At 42.1% G+C, this 19540-nt stretch overlaps 1 protein-coding gene across 1 annotated transcript in view; it reads left to right on the top strand.

Moving 5' to 3' along the window:
- The window catches only part of ECT2L (epithelial cell transforming 2 like), a 116057-nt gene that overhangs the window by 52321 nt on the left and 44196 nt on the right, over positions 1 to 19540 (top strand). The window contains exons 7-14 of the mRNA XM_088451735.1: positions 4289 to 4416; positions 5588 to 5726; positions 5820 to 5988; positions 7084 to 7212; positions 8523 to 8615; positions 12142 to 12327; positions 12969 to 13072; positions 14536 to 14646. Of these exons, the coding sequence (XP_088307861.1) occupies positions 4289 to 4416; positions 5588 to 5726; positions 5820 to 5988; positions 7084 to 7212; positions 8523 to 8615; positions 12142 to 12327; positions 12969 to 13072; positions 14536 to 14646 (1059 nt within the window). The remainder of the gene's footprint in view (positions 1 to 4288; positions 4417 to 5587; positions 5727 to 5819; positions 5989 to 7083; positions 7213 to 8522; positions 8616 to 12141; positions 12328 to 12968; positions 13073 to 14535; positions 14647 to 19540) is intronic.

A 19540-nucleotide genomic window follows, 5' to 3' on the forward strand; every position in this document is an offset into this window, starting at 1 on the left:
AATAAATGAATAAAACTTGGATCTTATACTTTACAGCTATGGAACCTTTTGTGTGAGTGTGCATTATGTAAGTATTAGGGATCTGGGAAAAGACGCTAGTTAACTTCGGGCAGATGCGTGCGCACTAAGCTAATGAACAGCGTTTTCATACAGGGCCTTATGCATTCGCTAATGTGCCACATATTAACAGCGCAACTGTGTGTATTAATGTGTGTATGAGGTATGGTAAAAGATGCGATCACCTAATGCTAATAATAGCATCGCCATATGTACTTAAGTGTGAGTTTGGCTAAAATGGCGCTGAGCGGCCATTCGCAAAATGGCGTCTTGCCGATCTCATTTACAAAATGGTGTCTTGCGGCCATTCGCAAGATGGCGTCGTTTCGATCTTATTTAAGCTGATCTTGTCTCAGCCAATTATCCAGCTTCGACAGATACATCGTATAGTGTGTGTCATAAACTGTATTTTCAAACTTGTTTAATCAGTTACCTGTCCTGCAGGTCAGGTTTTCTAGTTGTACTTGTATTACAGAACTGATGCATGGATGTCGCCATTTTGGATCTTGTCAGTTGACCGTATTCCTTCCAGTCAGAGTGCTCCCTATCCTCAGCTGACACTGGCAGCCAATCTGTGATCTGTAACACCAATGTAAACTCTTCATGTTCACCAGCTCACTGCCAGAGAAACAAGTCACATTACTGAATTTTTGGCTTCTGTTTAGCAGTAAGTCTGAAATTCCTAGTGTGATTACAGTGTCTCAGTATTGCTGGGTTTCCTCTCTGCAAGTATCAGCGCTGCTGACCTTTCCCAGCTACAGATTATTCATGTGATTCCTGTGCATCTTTTCAGCTAAGCCTGTGTTTCAAGCTACGTTTTTCTCCTGTTATTCCTGTGTCTCACGCTCAGAATGGCTTCCAGCTGCACTTCACTGATTGGAGCCTGCTGGAATCTGCCCCTGAATTCTACACTCTTGTTATATCCCTGCTTCCACCTGTGAGCATCTCCTAATTTCCTAGTCCCATCCTGGCATCCAGCATCGCCGGTTCCAACCTGGCATCCAGCATCGCCAGTCCCATCCTGGCATCCAGCATCACCAGTCCCATCCTGGCATCCAGCATCACCAGTTTCAGCCCTGTCTCAAAAATCACCAGTTCCAGGGCCCCATTTACAAACTAAACGAAATACCAGCGGGAATTTTCGTTTAGTATCACTGTGATACAAACGAAAATTCCACTGGTATACAGTAATACTTAGCCCTCCGGCGAGGTCCCGCGAAGTCGAAGCCCTCAGCGAGGTCCTCCGCTGGGTGGCTGGCAGCCTAATGCTGCCAGCGACGGGGCTCCATTGTTATGCGCATGCACGACGGTCCGTCTGCGCATGTGCATGACACGGAGACCTGGCAGTGCCTGGAAGGCTTCGCTGAAGCCGGAAAGGCACCGCCGGGTCTCCATTGCCAGCAATGGGGCCTGCATCACTCTCGCCATCTAAAAGATGGCAAGAGCGATGCTGTAAAAACAGCGGTAATCTAAGATTACAGCTGTTTACTAAATACAGAAACGTGGCATAACCCCTTTAGCGAGCGCTAAAGGGGTTATTTTTCATTTGTAAATGGGGCCCCCAGTCAGGTCTCAAGCATAACCGGTTCTACTCCGGCCTCCAGTTGTAGCCTTGTTATCTAACCTGCCTATTTCCCTAGAGTCTACTCCAGCAAGTAGAATCATTAAAGTACTTAGCTATTCTCACTACAGCTTCATCTATAGCCCAGCGGTCCCAGTTCCTATGCCTACAGAGAAATACAGATTCAGATGGATCCAGACAGGATGTATCCTGACAGTGTCTACCCAGCTTAACACAGGAGTCCCATTGTTCTCATTGTCCAAAAACTGCTTAGTGACTCACAGGAAGGTCTGTGCCCTATCTCAATTACTGGCATGATTCAGCCGGCACCAGTAGTCATAAAAAGTATACTACAGCAGTCTCCATACCATCTAAGAGAGACTGTGAACAGAACGTATAACTTCTCTGGAAGGACTTATCCCTAAATACATCTAAAGGTCTGGTACTCACCATAATCTCTTTCATCATTTTTGCTAGAATTACTTACTGTGCCTACAGTGTATCTCTTTAAGCTTAAACTTTCAGCTTAATTGCCATACGAATTACATACACGCCATACGAATTACATACACAGACACACAAAAGCAACTGGCATATTAAATCCTTGTGCTACGCTCTACTTCCTGCATTTAGAGAGCCATTCTAACAATTGACAGTTTTATAATGGATTGTGTGACTTTTATTGATATTTTATGTATTATATGTGTATAATATGTGTGTACTAATTATCAGTAAAGTTATATTGTAATCAGTATATCCAAGTCTCAGTGTATCCCATGACAGGTAGCAGACTTTGTGCCGGATTCAATTAGAGCCGAAAAGCCGCGATTGGCAAAAACGTTTCGCCTGTTTGCGTCTTGTCTCCAGGGCCAGTTTGCCTAAGCGGAGACTAAATGCACTGACACAGGCGGAAAAGTTTCTCCAATGAATAGCAGGTGGAAAAAAGTGCAAAATCTCTATTTTGGGGTTCAGATTGAATCAGAACCCTTTGAACCCCCCCCCCAAGTACAAATCAGCACACACAAAAAAATAACAATTACCTTAGAACACCCCAAAAAAGACATGTCATATTTGGTTAAAAAAAAAAGTGGGGGTACAAGGATAAAAAGTAGCAAAATAGGTTTCTTGGGGGGCTGTATGGATGGGACATGTGTTTTTAGGATTGCAGGTGCATGCAGCAGGTGGATTATTCACATTTTTTTAAAATGCACTTTAGAGCACAAATATATGCTAGCGCCCGTTTTCAAGTACCCCAAATTTGGCTGGACTATTTATTTTCCACAAAAAATACTGTTTTCTATCATTCTTCACCACTATTACAAATATGCTTCTAGAAAGCTTTTAACCCAACTTAAGGACACAAAGTACTTTTATTAGGGCTAATAGTACATCCGTAATGATTTCCAGTGTCAGGGCGTCTTATTTTGGGGTACAGACTGATTCCCCCAATCTATTCAGTACTTTCCGCCTGTTATGCATTCGCCTATTTGTGTTTTCACCTGTTCTGTAATTGAATTGGGCGAATCGCGGTGACATGCAAGACACAAATTCGTGTCTCATACAGGCGAATGCGGCGAAAAGTGCAATAGGCGAAAAGTATCCGACTTTTTGCCTCTAATTGAATACGGGCGATTGAGTTTAGTTTACTTAGCAAAGTGATCCTCTGCCTTTGTAGTTTCAATGAGGCACAGGAGGCAAAAGCATTAGACTTGCTGTGCTGCATGCAGACAGCACCCACACCATGCTGAGAGGCATCTGTAGCAATCTAAGGACATAACTGCTGGTTACCATAGACTTCCGCTTAGAAAAAGCAAAATTATGGTGTGCACCGTTAGCAAATCATTTATTGCTTTGATCGGGCGCGAGTACCACGAGTGCCCAGATTACTGATTGCACTAAGGTGCTGAGGTGGTGAAAAGAAATCTGGAAAAAGTCCGGATTTTGGGCAACCAAATGGATGTTTGGACCCTCTAACTAGGACTTTAGACGGCACATTAGGCACGCAAAAAAAATTGACTTCCTCTCTTCGAGTCCAAGTGCAGGAGCTGATGAAGCATAGCTGTAGTTGGGCATAAACTTGGAGAGGTAATTAGTCATGCCAGAAAATGCTGGAGGCTGAGTTTAACGAATGGGGATGGGCATCTGCTGAATGTCTTTGTTGGGCGAGCTTTGACATCCTGGGAGGTGAGTAAATGACCTAAGTAGGGAACCTCTATCATCCAGAACCGACACTTGTCGTGGTTCAGCTTCATGTTAAGAAAGTGGATTCTGTGCAACACATTCAGCAAACATTAAACGTGTTCCTCCAGGGTATGACCTCAAACAGGTATGTCATCCACAATGGTAGCCTTCAAAGACATGTTCCTCCAGGGTATGACCTCAAACAGGTAAGGCATCCACAATGGTAGCCTTCAAAGACATGTTCCTCCAGGGTATGACCTCAAACAGGTATGTCATCCACAATGGTAGCCTTCAAAGATGTGTGTGCTCCATGTTAAACTTAACTGAAGTCCATCTGGCAGGTATGGGGTTATAAGTAAAGGGAGCACAAACACCTAATTAAAATTTAAAATACCTGCTCTCTTCTGCATCCACTATACCCCAATGTATTTCCAGTGTCCCCCAATGGACTGAAATAAAAGCAGTAATACATATATCTATTATTTTTAGGGCCAAAACAAAGGTTCAGATAAGACTCTGACAAGTCGGCTGAAGGAGGATGATTACCACACACCCAGCTTCACATTGGCTGTGGAAAATGAGCTTGTCCAACAATCATTAGGCTCTTTGCCAAAAAGGTAGAAATTCATCTGCAAACAGTAGGTAATAACTATAAGCCATGCACATTGTACTTCCTCCCCCTCAGGCGGCAGCACTGCTAGGCACACCCAACAGTTCCTGCTCTGTTGAGAGCAGAATATTATTCTCAGCTACTTAGAACAGGAATAAGAACTTTTCTGAGCAAAGAAAAAATGTTTTACATCAAATGCTTCATCTCCAATATCATTACATTACCATGTTGTTTGTTAAATGGTCCATTCCCACTGTTTTATCAAGATTTAAAAAAATCTCTGGATATACTTTTACAATATTAAATCTTACAGTAGTTGGACCAATAGATTTATGGTATGTCTGCCAGCAAGTCAGTGTGTAGTCGTCTTACGCTAGTTGTTCTCAACATGTCAAAGGAAAAAAGACAATGCAAAAACAAACATAGGGCCTGATTTAGACCTGCTCGCGAGCGCGTAGCGCTCGCAAGAGGGTCGAAGGCCATTCAGTGTGCACGTGCGGGCCCCGTAGCGAGTGAATTTTCCCTCACTGCGGGACTCACTACAAGATAGGGCAGCTGTCGATTGTGATTGACAGCTCGCCCCGTTTTGTAGGCGTGCAGTGGGGTGGCTGGACAAACGGAGGCGTTCCTGAAGAAACGCCTGCCGTTTGTGGGCGGCCCTACTGATATCACCAGTGATGTCAGTAGTGAACTTCCTGCTCTATTAGGGCAGGAAGTTCACTGGGCTTGCGGTGGACGAGACCCTACCACAAGGGTCTCGTCGCAAGCCCGATGATCGCGATAATCGCGACCATCGCCAGGCCGCCCGCTAAAGCTGTGGGTGGTCACCCACAGCTTAGCGAGTGGCCTGGAGGACGGTGAAAAAAAAAACGGCCCGTCCTGATTCAGAGCGAGCACTCGCAAATAGCGAGCGGGTCTGAATCAGGGCCATAGTGTATTCCAGCCATAGTAATTACAATTTGTAAATGTGCACAATGTATAGTTAGTTAATGTACCACTTATGAGCACAATTCTAATAAAACATCACATATTTACATGAGGCATGTGATATGCATGGTTTATTACTATTAAAGTCTAGTCTTTTGAGGTATGAAAGTGTCCAATAGAAATCTGTTCGCCCATTCTGATATCTGTAGCATAATTTTTGTATTAAAGCTTTTTCCTTTTGATGTTTTCAGGAAAAATGTAGCTGGAGATATCACCCATACCGCTACATCTACCAGGCAACATAGCAGTCTCCGCTATCAGTATACACAGCCCTGCAATTCCAGTCACAGTCATCTTGTGTTGATATCGTCTCATATACCGGCCTATGAGGTTATTTTTTTTTCTAATATAATATATTTAACTGCTGTGACTGTCAATATTCAGTGTAAATGTTGGCAAACTCATCCTGACTTGTTTCTGCAGATGGTTCTTGATAGCGTAAAACCCGGTGTGATTCCAGTGGTTTATGACTTCAGTGGGATGACACCTGAAAGTCTCCTCTTCTATGTGGAGAAAGCGCTGGATGGACGTACCGTGCAGAGCATTGGGCTTATCGCAGATGGGGATTCCCAGCAGATACACTTATTGCAGAGTTAGGACTGGTGCTGTAATGTCATTGTATGGTGGCAGGTCAAGACATCATGTGGAATAGATTAGAGAGCAACAATCCAGGATCATTGATATAAGCAAAACACAGTAGCATATACCAGTCAGTAGTAAATGGCAAACACAATAGCAGAAAAGGAGCCAGGAGCTTTTACAAAATGTCACCTTCGATTATGCATCTGGCTGAAAAGAGTGAGGAAATATTGAGTTTATATAGCTCTTAGATTTTCTTGATTCATCTTAAGAGGAATGATACAAACAATAAGGATCAGATTGTGGGAGTCTGACAGACACAGAGGAGATTAAGAGATCCTGTAATAACCCAACAAGGTTATTAACTATGAATAAGAAAACCATTAATTGTCATTTAGCCTAAACACATTATTATTACAATTTGACAGTGTTTAGGTTGAAATCTCATGGACCATAACTGCAGCAAGTCACATGTGTAATACATCCACAGTACATTACATTATGAAATAATTAGAAAAAAGTACAATCCAGATCCATGTTAATTTGCAGTACTTCATGGGTCTGGCGAAGAAGCGGGTTTAAATCTTGGACTGGATGAAAGTGACTAATAATCATTTATGTGCCATCACCCAAACTAATCATCCCTCTTTTTCTATACTCCAGTTGTTGTCAGATATAGGAATCAGACATTATACAGGGATTGTGGAGAAACCCCCTTTGCATATCTTTATTTCAACGTGACTTATTAAAGTTACATGAAACACTATTGGTTTCACAATAACTTGTGACACATTTTTATTTTTCCAGCTGAAATATAAATAGATAAATTACTTTCAGGGGAATATTTATTAAAGCTTGGAGAGAGATAAAATAGTGAGAGATAAAGTACCAACCAATCAGCACCTAACTGTCATTTTTCAAACACAGCCTGTAGATTGTAAGTTAGGTGCTGATTGGTTAGTACTTTATTTCTCACAATTGTATTTCTCTCCATGCTTTCATAAAGTCTTTAAATACCAGGTATTGTTCCCTGACATGTAGAAAAGCATACTACAGATAGTTCATTTACATTTATAGATTTGTTTTATTTTTGTTCACATATACACAGATGTAATAATCAATTCTCAGAGTGTCCTAAGCCCTGACATTAGAGAGTTTTGGGAACGGCTGGGGAGCTGTGTGGTGCCGGAGAAAGATGGTGGTCATATTGACTTATTTATCCCACTGGCAGCTTCAGGTAAGGCAACTCATATAGACGGCACCTTTTATTACATGGTGTGTGTGAAAGGGGAGGGGCGGTTGTTGGGGTGTAGAAATTAAGAGTGGTAAATTTGTCCCTGAAATCCATGGCTAGCAAGCAAAACAGAAATCTTTACTTCAAGTATTTGCCCACACTCTCATCCACTACTTTAATCATTTTCAGATCATTTATTTATTTTTTCTTCATCCGTCATAGCGCAGTTGGGAAAAATCAAAACAAACACCTCCTCATAACCCCCCCTTCCCCCCCCCCACAATTTACACCTGCAGCTGGTTGGCTAGAGGAGGAGAGTAAGTTTTAGTCCTGGCTATAATAGAGCTTGACCGTAATGTGCGAGTGGGTCACTTTTTCAATGTTTCCCCCATTATTTGGGATACAGCACATTGAGAAGGAGGATTTATTTATTTGTTCATTTATTTAAATGTTACTGTAAGGGTGAACAGGGGTTTTGGGGAGTCATCATTTTTATTTAAACTTTTTTAGGTATGAGAGGTTTTAGGAACATGAGTCTCGGTGACAAAGTTGTAATTTGATAATCAGCATGGGACTGATTTTACTATCTCAGGATGGAGTGTGGTATATTTTCACATTCATCATGTCAACATTCTTCATGTCGACACTGATGAAATGTTGACATTATTAGAGTGTTAAAACGTCCTTGATGGTCTTGTGGTGACTTACCTGCTATGGCGGGATCAGTGGCTCCAGCTGTGTCTTCTGGGTCAGGCTCTTATGTCAGGATAACTTCTAGCAGATCCTGCGATGCTTCCTGGGGGTAAGTATAACTAACCCTAATCCTCCCCCTAGTGCCTCACAGCCTAACCCTAGCCCTCCACTACCACTCCATGCAGAATGTTGTTCACATGCTGACATTCTGCACAAGCCGACATGTTCAATATCAACATTTCAACACTGTTGACATTATGAATGCTGATATTATGACTACATGCCCACAGAATATGTGTCTCATGATGATATTTAAGCTATTCAAACTTTGTTCTATTTCATTTATTTGATATCTTGGCAGCCATTTTGTGACTGTACCAGTATCAGGGAATGCAGCCTATCATTATGTTACTGACTGGTTTAGCTCACAAATAGCGCACCTCACTATGTGTAGGAGACAGCCAGTGCTCCCTAATAAACTTTATAGAATTATATTGGAGCCCATTCTATTTCCTCATGTAGTGCTATGTAGTCTTGTGCTTTGGTGTCATGTAATGAAAACATTTGTAGATTATGTTCTTTAGTGGTAAACATTACATTTTGTGTATCATATCTTGCAGAGTCTGGAATGAAAATCCTTGAGAATCTGTCTCAGCTTGTTGGTGTCTTCTTCTGTTCCCCAACTGGAATCGCCACAGGTTCTTACCATCATAGTAAGTTTAGGTGGTCTATGCTATGTTTTTATATCATTTTGTAATTATTGAGTGCAATAAGATGACATTTTCAATATGAGTTGGTTTCCTCCAGCAACACATTTATTTTCATGCTGTGCAATAGTGATTCCTAATCCATGTCATGAGATCATTTTTACAAAACTGTCTTTATGGTTTTTGTTGGGGAAACCCCCCAACAAATAACTTGCTACAAAATGTGACACAAATAGAAATAAATCGGAATCTATACATTTTATTGTAACATATGCTTTATTTATAAAAGTATTTAAGCTGTCCCTGCTGTCGCCTTTATGAAATGATGACAGCAATAAGAGGATTGCGGTGATAATTGAATCATGGTAATCTTTTTAAACAGACTTGGCATGGGGATGCTTTGACTAGAGGGGCCTGTGCTGCAATATCAGGCCAATTGACTTATATAAATGATAAGTGGCCTTGAAGAATCATAATTATTTTTTATTTGTTTAGTGCCATATTTTACCACTCGTCCTCCACAGCAATGGATAGAGCGTCACCCCCCCAAAAAATTTTGTACTTTGTTTCTACTGGTCCAGATGTCCAGTGGGGACTCCCTGCAGTGGCTGCAGATGACTATGGAAGTACAGCAAGAGTCTGTTACTTAGGGGAGGCAATTGAAGGATTAACCATTAATTGTGTCCATTGTTGTTGCCATCAGTGTTGATTGTATGAAACCATAGATGGAGAACCATTGGTGGTTTGGTGGTAATCCCTTGAGTAGGACACAGCAGACGGCTTAGTGATGCGACTGATTGTGGGGCTATGTGGTGGGCTAATCAGAGAAGGAGCAGGGACTGGGGGTGGTTCTAAGCCCTGTTCTTTTGTGCACTAATGAGAAAAAAAACAAAGAAAAAACCATTGTCCACAGGTGGCAAAACATCGATTACACTGAAAATGTTTCCGATGTGAAAATAGTTACTTCTAATTGATTTAAGCATGCAAAGAATGAATATGACATTTAAAACTCTCAGTTAGCTCTGAGTTCCGAGATATAGCCCATTTATGACGATGTAGGGGTATTCCTAGCAGTGGTGTAACTAGGGTATTTGGAGCCCAGGGCAAATTTGAAAAGGGGGCCCTCCCCCAACAACCGGAGATGTGTGCGCGCCGAAAAATGGGCGTGGTCACTTAAAAATGGGGCGTGTCAACATGACACACCCCTTTATTTTCACGCTGAACATTCCTATCCATATGCACCTTAACCCCAGTAGTACCCCTTATACAGTACCCCCAGTATGCAGTTGTGGTCCCTCTTATGCAGGCCCATAGTAGTGCCCCTTATACAGTATCCCCAGTAGTGGTCCCCCTTATATAGCCCCCAATTAGTTCCCCTTACTCAGTACCCCTAGTAGTGGCCCCCCAAATGCAGTGCCCCATGTAGTGTTCCCCCTTATGCAGTGCCCCCAGTAGCAGTCCCCACAATGCAGTGCGCCCAGTAGCGGTATCCCCTTATGCAGTGCCCTTTATATGGTGCCCCCAGTAGTAGTCCCCCCCCTATGCAGTGCCCTTTATATAGTGCCCCCAGCAGTAGTCCCCCCCATGCAGTTTTCCCAGTTGTGGTCCCCTTATGCAGGCACCCTGTAGTGATCCCCCCTATCCAGTGCCCCCTGTAGTGGCCCTTCCTATTATTGCTCCCAGTAGTGGTCCCCTGAGTGCAGTGCCTCTACTAGTAGGCCCTTTTTATAATGCCCCCAGTGGTAGTCCCCCCCAAGTAGTAGTCCCCAGTATAGATAGTACTTTCGTATGCTGTATGTTTGTTTCGTATGCTGTATGTTTGTTTCGTTTTGTGTTCTTATTTGTGATTGATTGAATTAAAACAACTGTTATTTATTTTCTATCAAGAAAATATCAGATTATTTTAAAATGGCTTTTCACTATGAATATATTACTAATGTACATACAGTATAGTGCAAGTAGTGTAGGTAAAAAAATAGAGCTAGTAAAAACATTCTGAAATCATTTTAGTTTTTCTTGACCTCAAATTAGTAATGTACAGTATGACTATTTTTAGAAAGGAAACAAATTAAAAGTATTAATTTGTTGTACAGTGTTATTGCTGACCATCAATGGCCATCCCTACTGCTACTGCTTTATTTTAATGAAAATGGTGCATGAAGGGACTTTAAGTCCCTCTATCTCCCTGACCATAGAAGCTGGAAAGATGGGGTACCCTCGTTTCAGAGAGGAGAGTCCCATCTTTCAAAATGTCTGTCCCATATAAATAAATATCTGTGATCAGACTGATCATCAGACATTAACCCCCTGCACTACAGAAAAAAAATGCAGTCCAGACATGGTGAAAGATTTCTCTAATCCTGGCTTCCAATAATTAAGGGGCACCAATTTTAGAAAGATGGGGTCCCCTCTTTCAAGTGGTGAAGCCCATTAGTACTTATTTTCTAGTATTACTTTTGATCACCGGACAATGTTACCTTACGCTATGGAATACATACATTTTCGATATATGAGGTGGAGGGCACTATGTGTCCTATCACCCCCATAATGACACATGCAACCATGGGGGCATCCATATTTGAAAAAAGGGTGTCTCCTCTATCAAATGATGTGCCTCCTTAGAAGTTATTGCCTGGTGACCCCCAGACAATAACTGAAACAATACACAAAAAATAAAACTTTCCACAGATCGGAGGAATTTAAAGCCCAAACCTCCCCCATCTTAAATAAAATAAGGTGTCCACTCCATTATACAGGCTGTCTGTTTTAAAAAAAATGGCAGGTATTGTTGGCCTACTATCTTATTACTATACATAGTAAGAAATTGTGACAGGAAGTATTTGATGAATATTTTCATGAAACTTCAATACAAAAAACTTTTTTAGCCACTGTGGCTACATTTTATTTGATGTGTTAGAATAAGGAAAATGACTTTTCTGAAAATACAAAGTCTTCTTAAAAAAAAAAAAACAAGGTATAATTTCTGTGGCTACCAAGTGATGTTGGAAAGGGATGAGCGCTAATGTTGAGTAATATAGCTTTAGATAATAAAGGTCTGTCATAAAAATAAATTACGGTAGATTGATGAAATATCTACAGTCGCACAAGAATCATTATTTCTCAATTGAGGAGAACACTATAACCCTCATATCATATGTATCAAAAAATTTCAACAATTTTATGTTTGAGGGGTGCTACCACTGACACCTATATCATATGCATAGGGAAAGAAGGACAGAAATTAAATGTCATATGCGTTGCACTATTAAAACTCACTTTGTGACACACTTTATTATTTTAAATTACTTTCGCTGCTTCTTCTTTTCCGATTGGATATTAATCTGTAACAAGAATAAAATTTAAGCTTTATTTAATAGTGCACCGCTTATGACATTTCATATCTGTCCTTCTTTCCCTACGCATAAAAATAAATTATTAAGAAAAAACACGAGGAGGCTAAGTGTGTCGCCTTAATGTGCTATCAACATGTCTGGTTTAAACATCATCAATGTAATTATGTGCTTATTGCCAGTTCTCAGTGAATGGAGGACTGTACCTGGGAGGAATGAATCCCCACCGCTTATTTACTTCAGTGAAGTGAAGTTGCAGGCTTGGTGTAGACTGGCCAGTGTGATGGAGGAGGCACTGTGCATGATCAGGAAGCAGATGAAACTGTTCATCAGTGATCTTCAGAGAAATGTATCTGGGAGGATAATAGGTAATGAGACGTATATGCATATGTACTGAATATTGCTACAATATGTTATGTTTAAGATGCCAGAATCATACTGGTAATATAATCAGAATAATGAAGTACACAAGATAATAACAAGCCATTTTTGAAATATTTTGTAATCTCTGTGTGCCCAAACACTATTTCCAGTATATTAAGATAAGCAGTCATTTTGCTGACCTGATGCTGTTTGAATGTATGTAGTCACAGTGAGTGGATTAAAGAGTTGTGTTGCTCTAATGAACTGTAGGGAGGTCCGAAAACTAGCTGCTAAGGTTTGGAGGTTTCCCGATCATTCTTAGAGCAGTGACACAGTGCTCAGGGGTCTATTTACTAAGCTTTTTTAGGAGATAAAGTGAACAGAGATAAGGTACCAGCCAATCAGCTCCTAACTGCCATTTTTCACACACAGCTTGTGGCTTGGCAGTTAGGAGCTGATTGGCTGGTACCTTATCTCCATTCACTTTATCTCCTAACACAGTTTAGTAAATAGAGCCCTCAGTATTAGTGTTGGGAATAAAATGAATGTTCTGTTGTGCATAGGTGGAAAGTGTAGCTATCATGTGTTAATTATTAGCAATGAATAATGTTGTAGTAATAGATTGTAATATGTTTTCTATGTACAGGGCAGTTCATGTATGACACCATGCCCATGGTAAAGGTGCAGACCAATCATGAGGTTGCCGAGGCTTTAACTGAGGCTTTGGTGGAGCTTTCTAAAGAGAAAAACGTAAGTAAATAAGATATTCAACATATAAAGTATAAATTGTACAGCTAATACAACGTACGCATGAGTTCTGAGCCCATATAAAGTTATAAAGGTCTGCCTACAGTATGAGTACAATGTTGCCAATTAATGCTGGTTCAGTCACAGCTGCGTAGGTGCAGACTACAAGCACATTCTGGATCCTTGATTCATATGAGAGATACTGTAGGTTTCCCATGTACACAAAAGTCTGTATAGAATGTTAAGCCAACATATACACAATTTTTACTCATGTAAACTGATGGCACCTTCTCTCAAATATTATTTCTCATTATTGTTATGAATAACTTTTGTTTATAAGACACTACAAGTGTGTGCAGTGCTGTACAAGGTAAACCTAGAAAACATTTCTCAGTAACAGGGTATCAAAGCATAAGTACAACACACAACGGCATACTATAGCATAAGTACCACACATTAATAATATCACAACCCAGACAGGGTGGGATAGACAACAGGGGCAAGTGTATGGCAACTCTCTAAAGCTAGTAGGATTTGTGGGAGGTACTCGATTTAGTAGTCAATATTACTGTACTTAACGTATGGGTGAGCAGACAAGGTTGCTGAAGGGGAGGAGAGAAGGGAGCAACGCTGGTGACATACAGTGTGCTAAGGTGGAGGGCCCTGCCTTTAAGAACTAACATACTAAAAGTTTCTCTGATGCTAGCACAGCACCTATTCATCTCTCCTCCATCAAATTATGCATATGCACTCCCTCAAATTATACTATGCATAGAAATGTTGTATTGGTTTATACACGGAAAAGAAGAGGAACATCTATGGAGAGGGTATAGCAACAATCTTGGTTATAACCTGATAAAATGTGTCTGTGACTGGACCATCCCTTACCCTCCTAAAAGGAGAGCTACTGTATACAGTGTTCTGGGACTGTCCTAATAATTGTCCTCAGCTTCAACCAATATAATGATCAACCGTTTACTCACGCTATACCCTCCTCCAACGCCGGAGATATTCCTCTTTTTTACTTCTGTGGGGTTGGATGTGAATCCCTTTTCTCTCCTTAGGATACAGGAGTAAGGGTATCCTATTGGGCGCCTCCAAGATATTCCCCATTCACTACATTGTTTTATACAAGCCTAGTTAAATGCCATCATCAAAGCATAAAATGACCAATAGTTTAAATCTGTGTTTTACCATCAAATGTTTATATGCATAAAATCTAATAATGTAGGTTGACAGTAGAGATGGGTACGGGATGCCAGTGCTCGGGATGCCGGCGGTCAGAAACCCGACGCCGGCATCCCGACTGGGTTAGGATAACGACACCTGTCAGTAAGTATCCTAACCCTACTCCTAGCCCTCCCTCCCCGCATGTCATTCAGTGATTATTATTTTTTCCGTTATTGATCAATTCCCATTCATTTAATCCAGACTATCTATAGTTATCCCTCGTTTTATGTTTGTAGGATCATCCACTGGAGTTTATTTCTGGTTTTCTGCTAAAAAAATGTAGCAGGAAGAAAGCACTCTTGTTATCAGCAGGAAATACAGATGACACGCTATCAGCATTCTTGAAGGTGAGATCTGGGGACCTTATACATATCTCCCATCATTTCAACTAGTCAAAGGGTAACATTCAAGTTTTATATCACTTCTACACTAATGATCTCATTATATACCAAGTTATACTTGAGAATAGAGATCATTTTAAAAAAGGAAGAGGGACAGTAGGATTTGGACCAAAATGATTACTAGGTATATGCTGCACGTGTCCTGAGCAAGTGAAATCTTGGTACTAACCAATCCTTTGTATCATGGGGGCCTATTCATCATTACTAAAAAATCTACGGAGTTAATTAGGTTTAGAACTCGCATGGAGTTCTACCTAATTACCGGACAAATTAATAATTTCTCCGCTTCATAAGTATCTATTCCGAAAAGCTGTCATTTTTGCGATGACAGCTTTTCTGCAAATAGATACTTTTCCCTGCTTCTCCTACCTTACCGCAGTATAGTCAGTTCTTCGCATGCGCTGCTTTTAATCACAGAAGCGGTGCATGCGCAGCATTGATTTCAGCTGCGGTAATTGAATATAAAATATATTTATCCATGTTCCCCCTGGCACTGCATGCTGCTGCAGACTGCAGCATCTCCCCTCTGCTCCCTGGGGTCACTTGTAAGTGCTCCATCAATTAACTGTTTACAGTAAATAAACAGTTAATTATTAAGCTTACTTACAAGTACCAACGGGGAGCAGAGGGGAGATGCTTCAGTCTGCAGCGCCGGGGGGGACCCGAATGAAGAGGTCGTGTGAGGTCCCGCAGAAGACTGCTGTATTCAGTAGGCAGCGGCCCGGATAAGATCTGTCCTGCTATGGGAGGAGAGGGCGGCTGCTGGCAGAGGAGGATAGGAAGGAGGAGGGCACAAGCTGGGGAAATATCTGCTACACAATCTGCCGTGCCGTCTAAACGGCAGCTTGTTAGCACTTTCGGGGGGCTGTACGCCGTCTGCAGATGACGTAAATTAACAGCATCAATTACTGAAAATCTTAGATTTTCGGTGTTTGATAAATACAGTAATTTCCACATACCCATATTAATATATGGGGAGTGTGGAAATTAACGGAGACTGACTTAACCAGGAGATATTAGCCATATCTCCTGCATTGTCTTTAATGAATGCAAGACATACATAAATATGTAATAAAATACATGAAAAATGTAACTTTAGGTTTGATGAATAGGGAATGTGACCGCACACATCCCACCTGTGTCTAATGGGGAAATAATAATGCTGTGGTCACTTGAATGGGAGAAACTACGTCCATAAGACAGTATGTAATAACACTCAACTACCTGTGTAGAACAATTGAATCAAAACTGGCAAAGTCCAGATTCTGTGAATTGTGAGTATTTATTATATATATTGTACAGCAGACATAATATTGTTTTCTTACCTCAAATATATAAAGCAATTATATATTTTATATGGTTAAATGGGTTTGGAATGATATTTCAGAGCAATTATGCTGTTGACAGTCAAAATGACGGCGGGATAATACTGACGTGGTAGTAATGTTATTTAAAGCATATTACCTATGTCTGCATTGATTATAGTAAAGCATCATGTTTACAGTTACAATGCCAACACATTTAAATGCTTTAATTAACGTTACTAACGTGTCAGTATTCTCCAATTGACATTATGCTGTCAACAGTATAACTGCCAACTTTTCTTCTTCAGGGTCCATAGGGATCCACAGGGATACCATGGGGGATATTATGGTTGGAGACTAGGCACCAAACAGTTAAAGCTTCAGCTCCCAGGATGCCTTTGGGTCCTCCTCCATATATACCCCGCTCCTAGCCATAGGACTTCAGTTGTTCATTTGGTGCGGCAGGATCAAGACGCACCTTTGTAACAGGGGACTGCTCTGGCATTTTATGTTTTATTTTATGTTTTTGTGTTGGCAGTACTAAGTGTCTAACTTAGGACGCATATACTGCGACTCCATCTACCTCCGCCGGGCCGCAACACCAGCAACCGGTCTGGTGATTTGGCGGGTTGCGGCTAAGCTTGCTAGCCACAATGCTGCGAACTGGGCTGCAACCGGACACACGGATATGTCGGGTAAAGTGATTCCTCGCTTCCGGGGAATCGTGCGTGGCAGTCCTTGCTTCTGGTGCCAGAAGCCGCTGCTGCCAGGGCCCGGGATTGTCCGCCTCCTCACTACACCACCGGTGCCTTATCATCTGACGCCGGGGATCAGTAGCAGATGCTTCTGCTGCCACGAGGCCAGCGTCCCCGGCTTGTTAACGCAGCTTAGGGGAGGTAGGCGTTCCCATGGCAGCTCCTCCCCTGACCCAGAAGCAGTTCCTACGAAGGGTTTTGCGCATCTGGGTTACTCCGTCTATCCTCCACGTGTATATGAGACGCTTATGGTCCACGCTCAGTGCACCTGTAGCTGTTGGTCTCAGGAGGGTTCGGGTCAGTCTCCCTGTATACCTCTCCCTTGGTTAAGGTATATAGGACCTCATTCCGAGTCGGTCGTTGCGGCCGCTCGGTCGTAATGGAAAAGGGGCCGGATATGCAAATGAAGCGCTCGCAAGTTGCGTCGTTAAGATGGGATCGTTAGCTGGATGAGCGAGGGGAGGATGCGGCCGTAAGACTAAAAACACGCCCCTTCTCATTCGCAATACATGTCATCTCCGGGCATATAAGGATTAATCGAGACCATCGGGAACCATCGGAGCTGGTCGTAGAGCTTAAGGTTGACCATACCCTCTCTTAAGCACTACGATCAAGTCAGTGTAAAAACCTCCCATGTCACATGTGCCATGACACTACTTAGTTAATTATGCACTCCCATAAAACGCCGTTCGCATAGTCAGGCACACCTGCGTTCGGATCTCCACTCCCCCGTTCACAAGCACCTTCCCCTGTTACCACCCACAAACGCCTCATTCTGTCACTCAAACTAAGGACCTGGCCAAGTTGAAGGAGAGAAAAATTTCCGATCGCAACAGCTAGTTTGCGCACGCGCATTGCGAAACTTACGCATGCGCTGTTTTGCGAACATCGCTGGGTACGACCGAGTGGCCACTTTCGACCGACTCTGAATGAGGTCCATAGTTCTCTATAATCCTACCATTTCTTTGTGTTTGGGTAGTTGATTTAGAGTCGATTGTAATTTTATTACATATGCATTGTATGTTACTGTTTGCTAGCTGCTGTATTGACACTGTCTTTTATTTCTGTCTGTCAATTATAACTATCAATGTTTTTTCTCTCAATCCTCTTGGGATGGAGGTTTTTCTCATCACATTCATTTAGATTTTGTGAAGGCTGTTACATAACATTGCAAGTATTGCCTTTACTGAACATGTCAAAAGATAAAGGGAAACAGGAGGAGGAGCCTTCTGTGCTGGTTTCATGTAAAGCATGTATGACTTATTTGTCCCCTCAGGACATTAAGGATGGTCTGTGTGTTGTCTGTCATAAAGAGCCACCTAACCAATCCAGAGTACATGTTCCTGGACAAGAGCCTTCTTGGGTAGCCTCTTTTTCCCAGGTAATGAAGCAGTCTGTGGATCGTATGGCTGCTCCAACTATTCCTCCTTGGATGGGGTGTCCACAGTATGCTATGTTTGCAACTCCTATGCATTTTTCATGGAAAGACGTTGATGGCCATTTTAGTCAAGAGTATGGCACCATGTAATGCTGATAGCAGACCGGTAGTTACCAAGGCGCCTAAGTGCAAGTTAGTTTTTTTATCAGTCTGCTCAACATATGGATTCAGACGCATCATCAGACGAATCAGATGATGCGCAGGGTTCTTCTCCAGGGTCTAACTTGGGGGGGGAGGACCATCTGTCCACAGTAGATGTTCCTTCTTTGGTGAAGGCAGTTAAATCAATCCTAGACATTCAGGATGATGAACCAGCTCATAGTAAGAAGGCTCCAGTGTTTAGTCACCACCGGAAAGTGGTCAAAACTGAGTTTCCAGTATCTGAATAGCTCACTGAGCTTATGGATGAGGTATGGGGTAACCCTGACAAATGTTTTTATGTGAATTAGAGAATAACATCATTGTATCCTTTCCCGGCTTCTGTATGTAAAAAGTGGATGCTCATGTGACGCATTTGATCTGAAATGCTACATTACTTATTCCATCGGCATCTTCCCTGAAGGATTCCACCAATAAAAAGATTGAAGCATGTCTTAAGATGATCTTTTCATCATCTGGAGCTGTTACTCGTCCAGCTATGGCTGGAGCCTGGATAGCCAAAGCTGTTGAAGAATGGATGGGGGAATTGGAAGACTCTCTACCAGATGCTACCAGAGAACAAATGATGTATATCTCCCACATACGAGAAGTGGCTTCCTATCTAGGAGGAGCTGCTGTAGATGCTGGAATTTTAGCTTCTAAAGCATCAGCAGCTACAATAGTGGCAGGCAGGGTCCTTTGTTAATCTTAACGATCCCGGAAAGCTGACACAGGATCAAAGAAGGCACTGAAAGTTTACCTTTCTATGGAAAAGTACTTTTTGGAGCAGAGTTGGATAAAAAAATATCTAGTCTGGCAGCTTCAAAGTCAGCAGGTCTGCCATCTATGGTGACTATAAAGTCTAGGCAGGTTTCTTTTCAGTCCTTCCATTCTCAGGGATGAGCAAGGGAACAGTCTTCCTCTAAGAGGTCTGGCCCCGGCAAGACTTCCAGCTTCTAAACTGGACCACAAACCCTCTGCCTGATGGGGAGGGCCTCCTCCTAGGGGATCCCAGGGTGGGAGGCCAACTTCTTCAATTTACAGATTGTTGGCATCGATCAACAACAGATGCCTGGGTCTCTGAAGTGGTCTCTCGGGGGTATGCTCTCACTTTCAGGAGGCAACCTCCCTAGAAGTTTTTCTGCACAGATCCTCCAGCAGAAAGTCCTGTTTCCTGTGTCTCAACAGGGAAGGGTTATTATTCC

The sequence above is a fragment of the Taudactylus pleione genome, unplaced genomic scaffold (assembly GCF_031769625.1).
Source record: "Taudactylus pleione unplaced genomic scaffold, aTauple2 ptg000006l, whole genome shotgun sequence".
Lineage (NCBI taxonomy): Eukaryota > Metazoa > Chordata > Amphibia > Anura > Myobatrachidae > Taudactylus > Taudactylus pleione.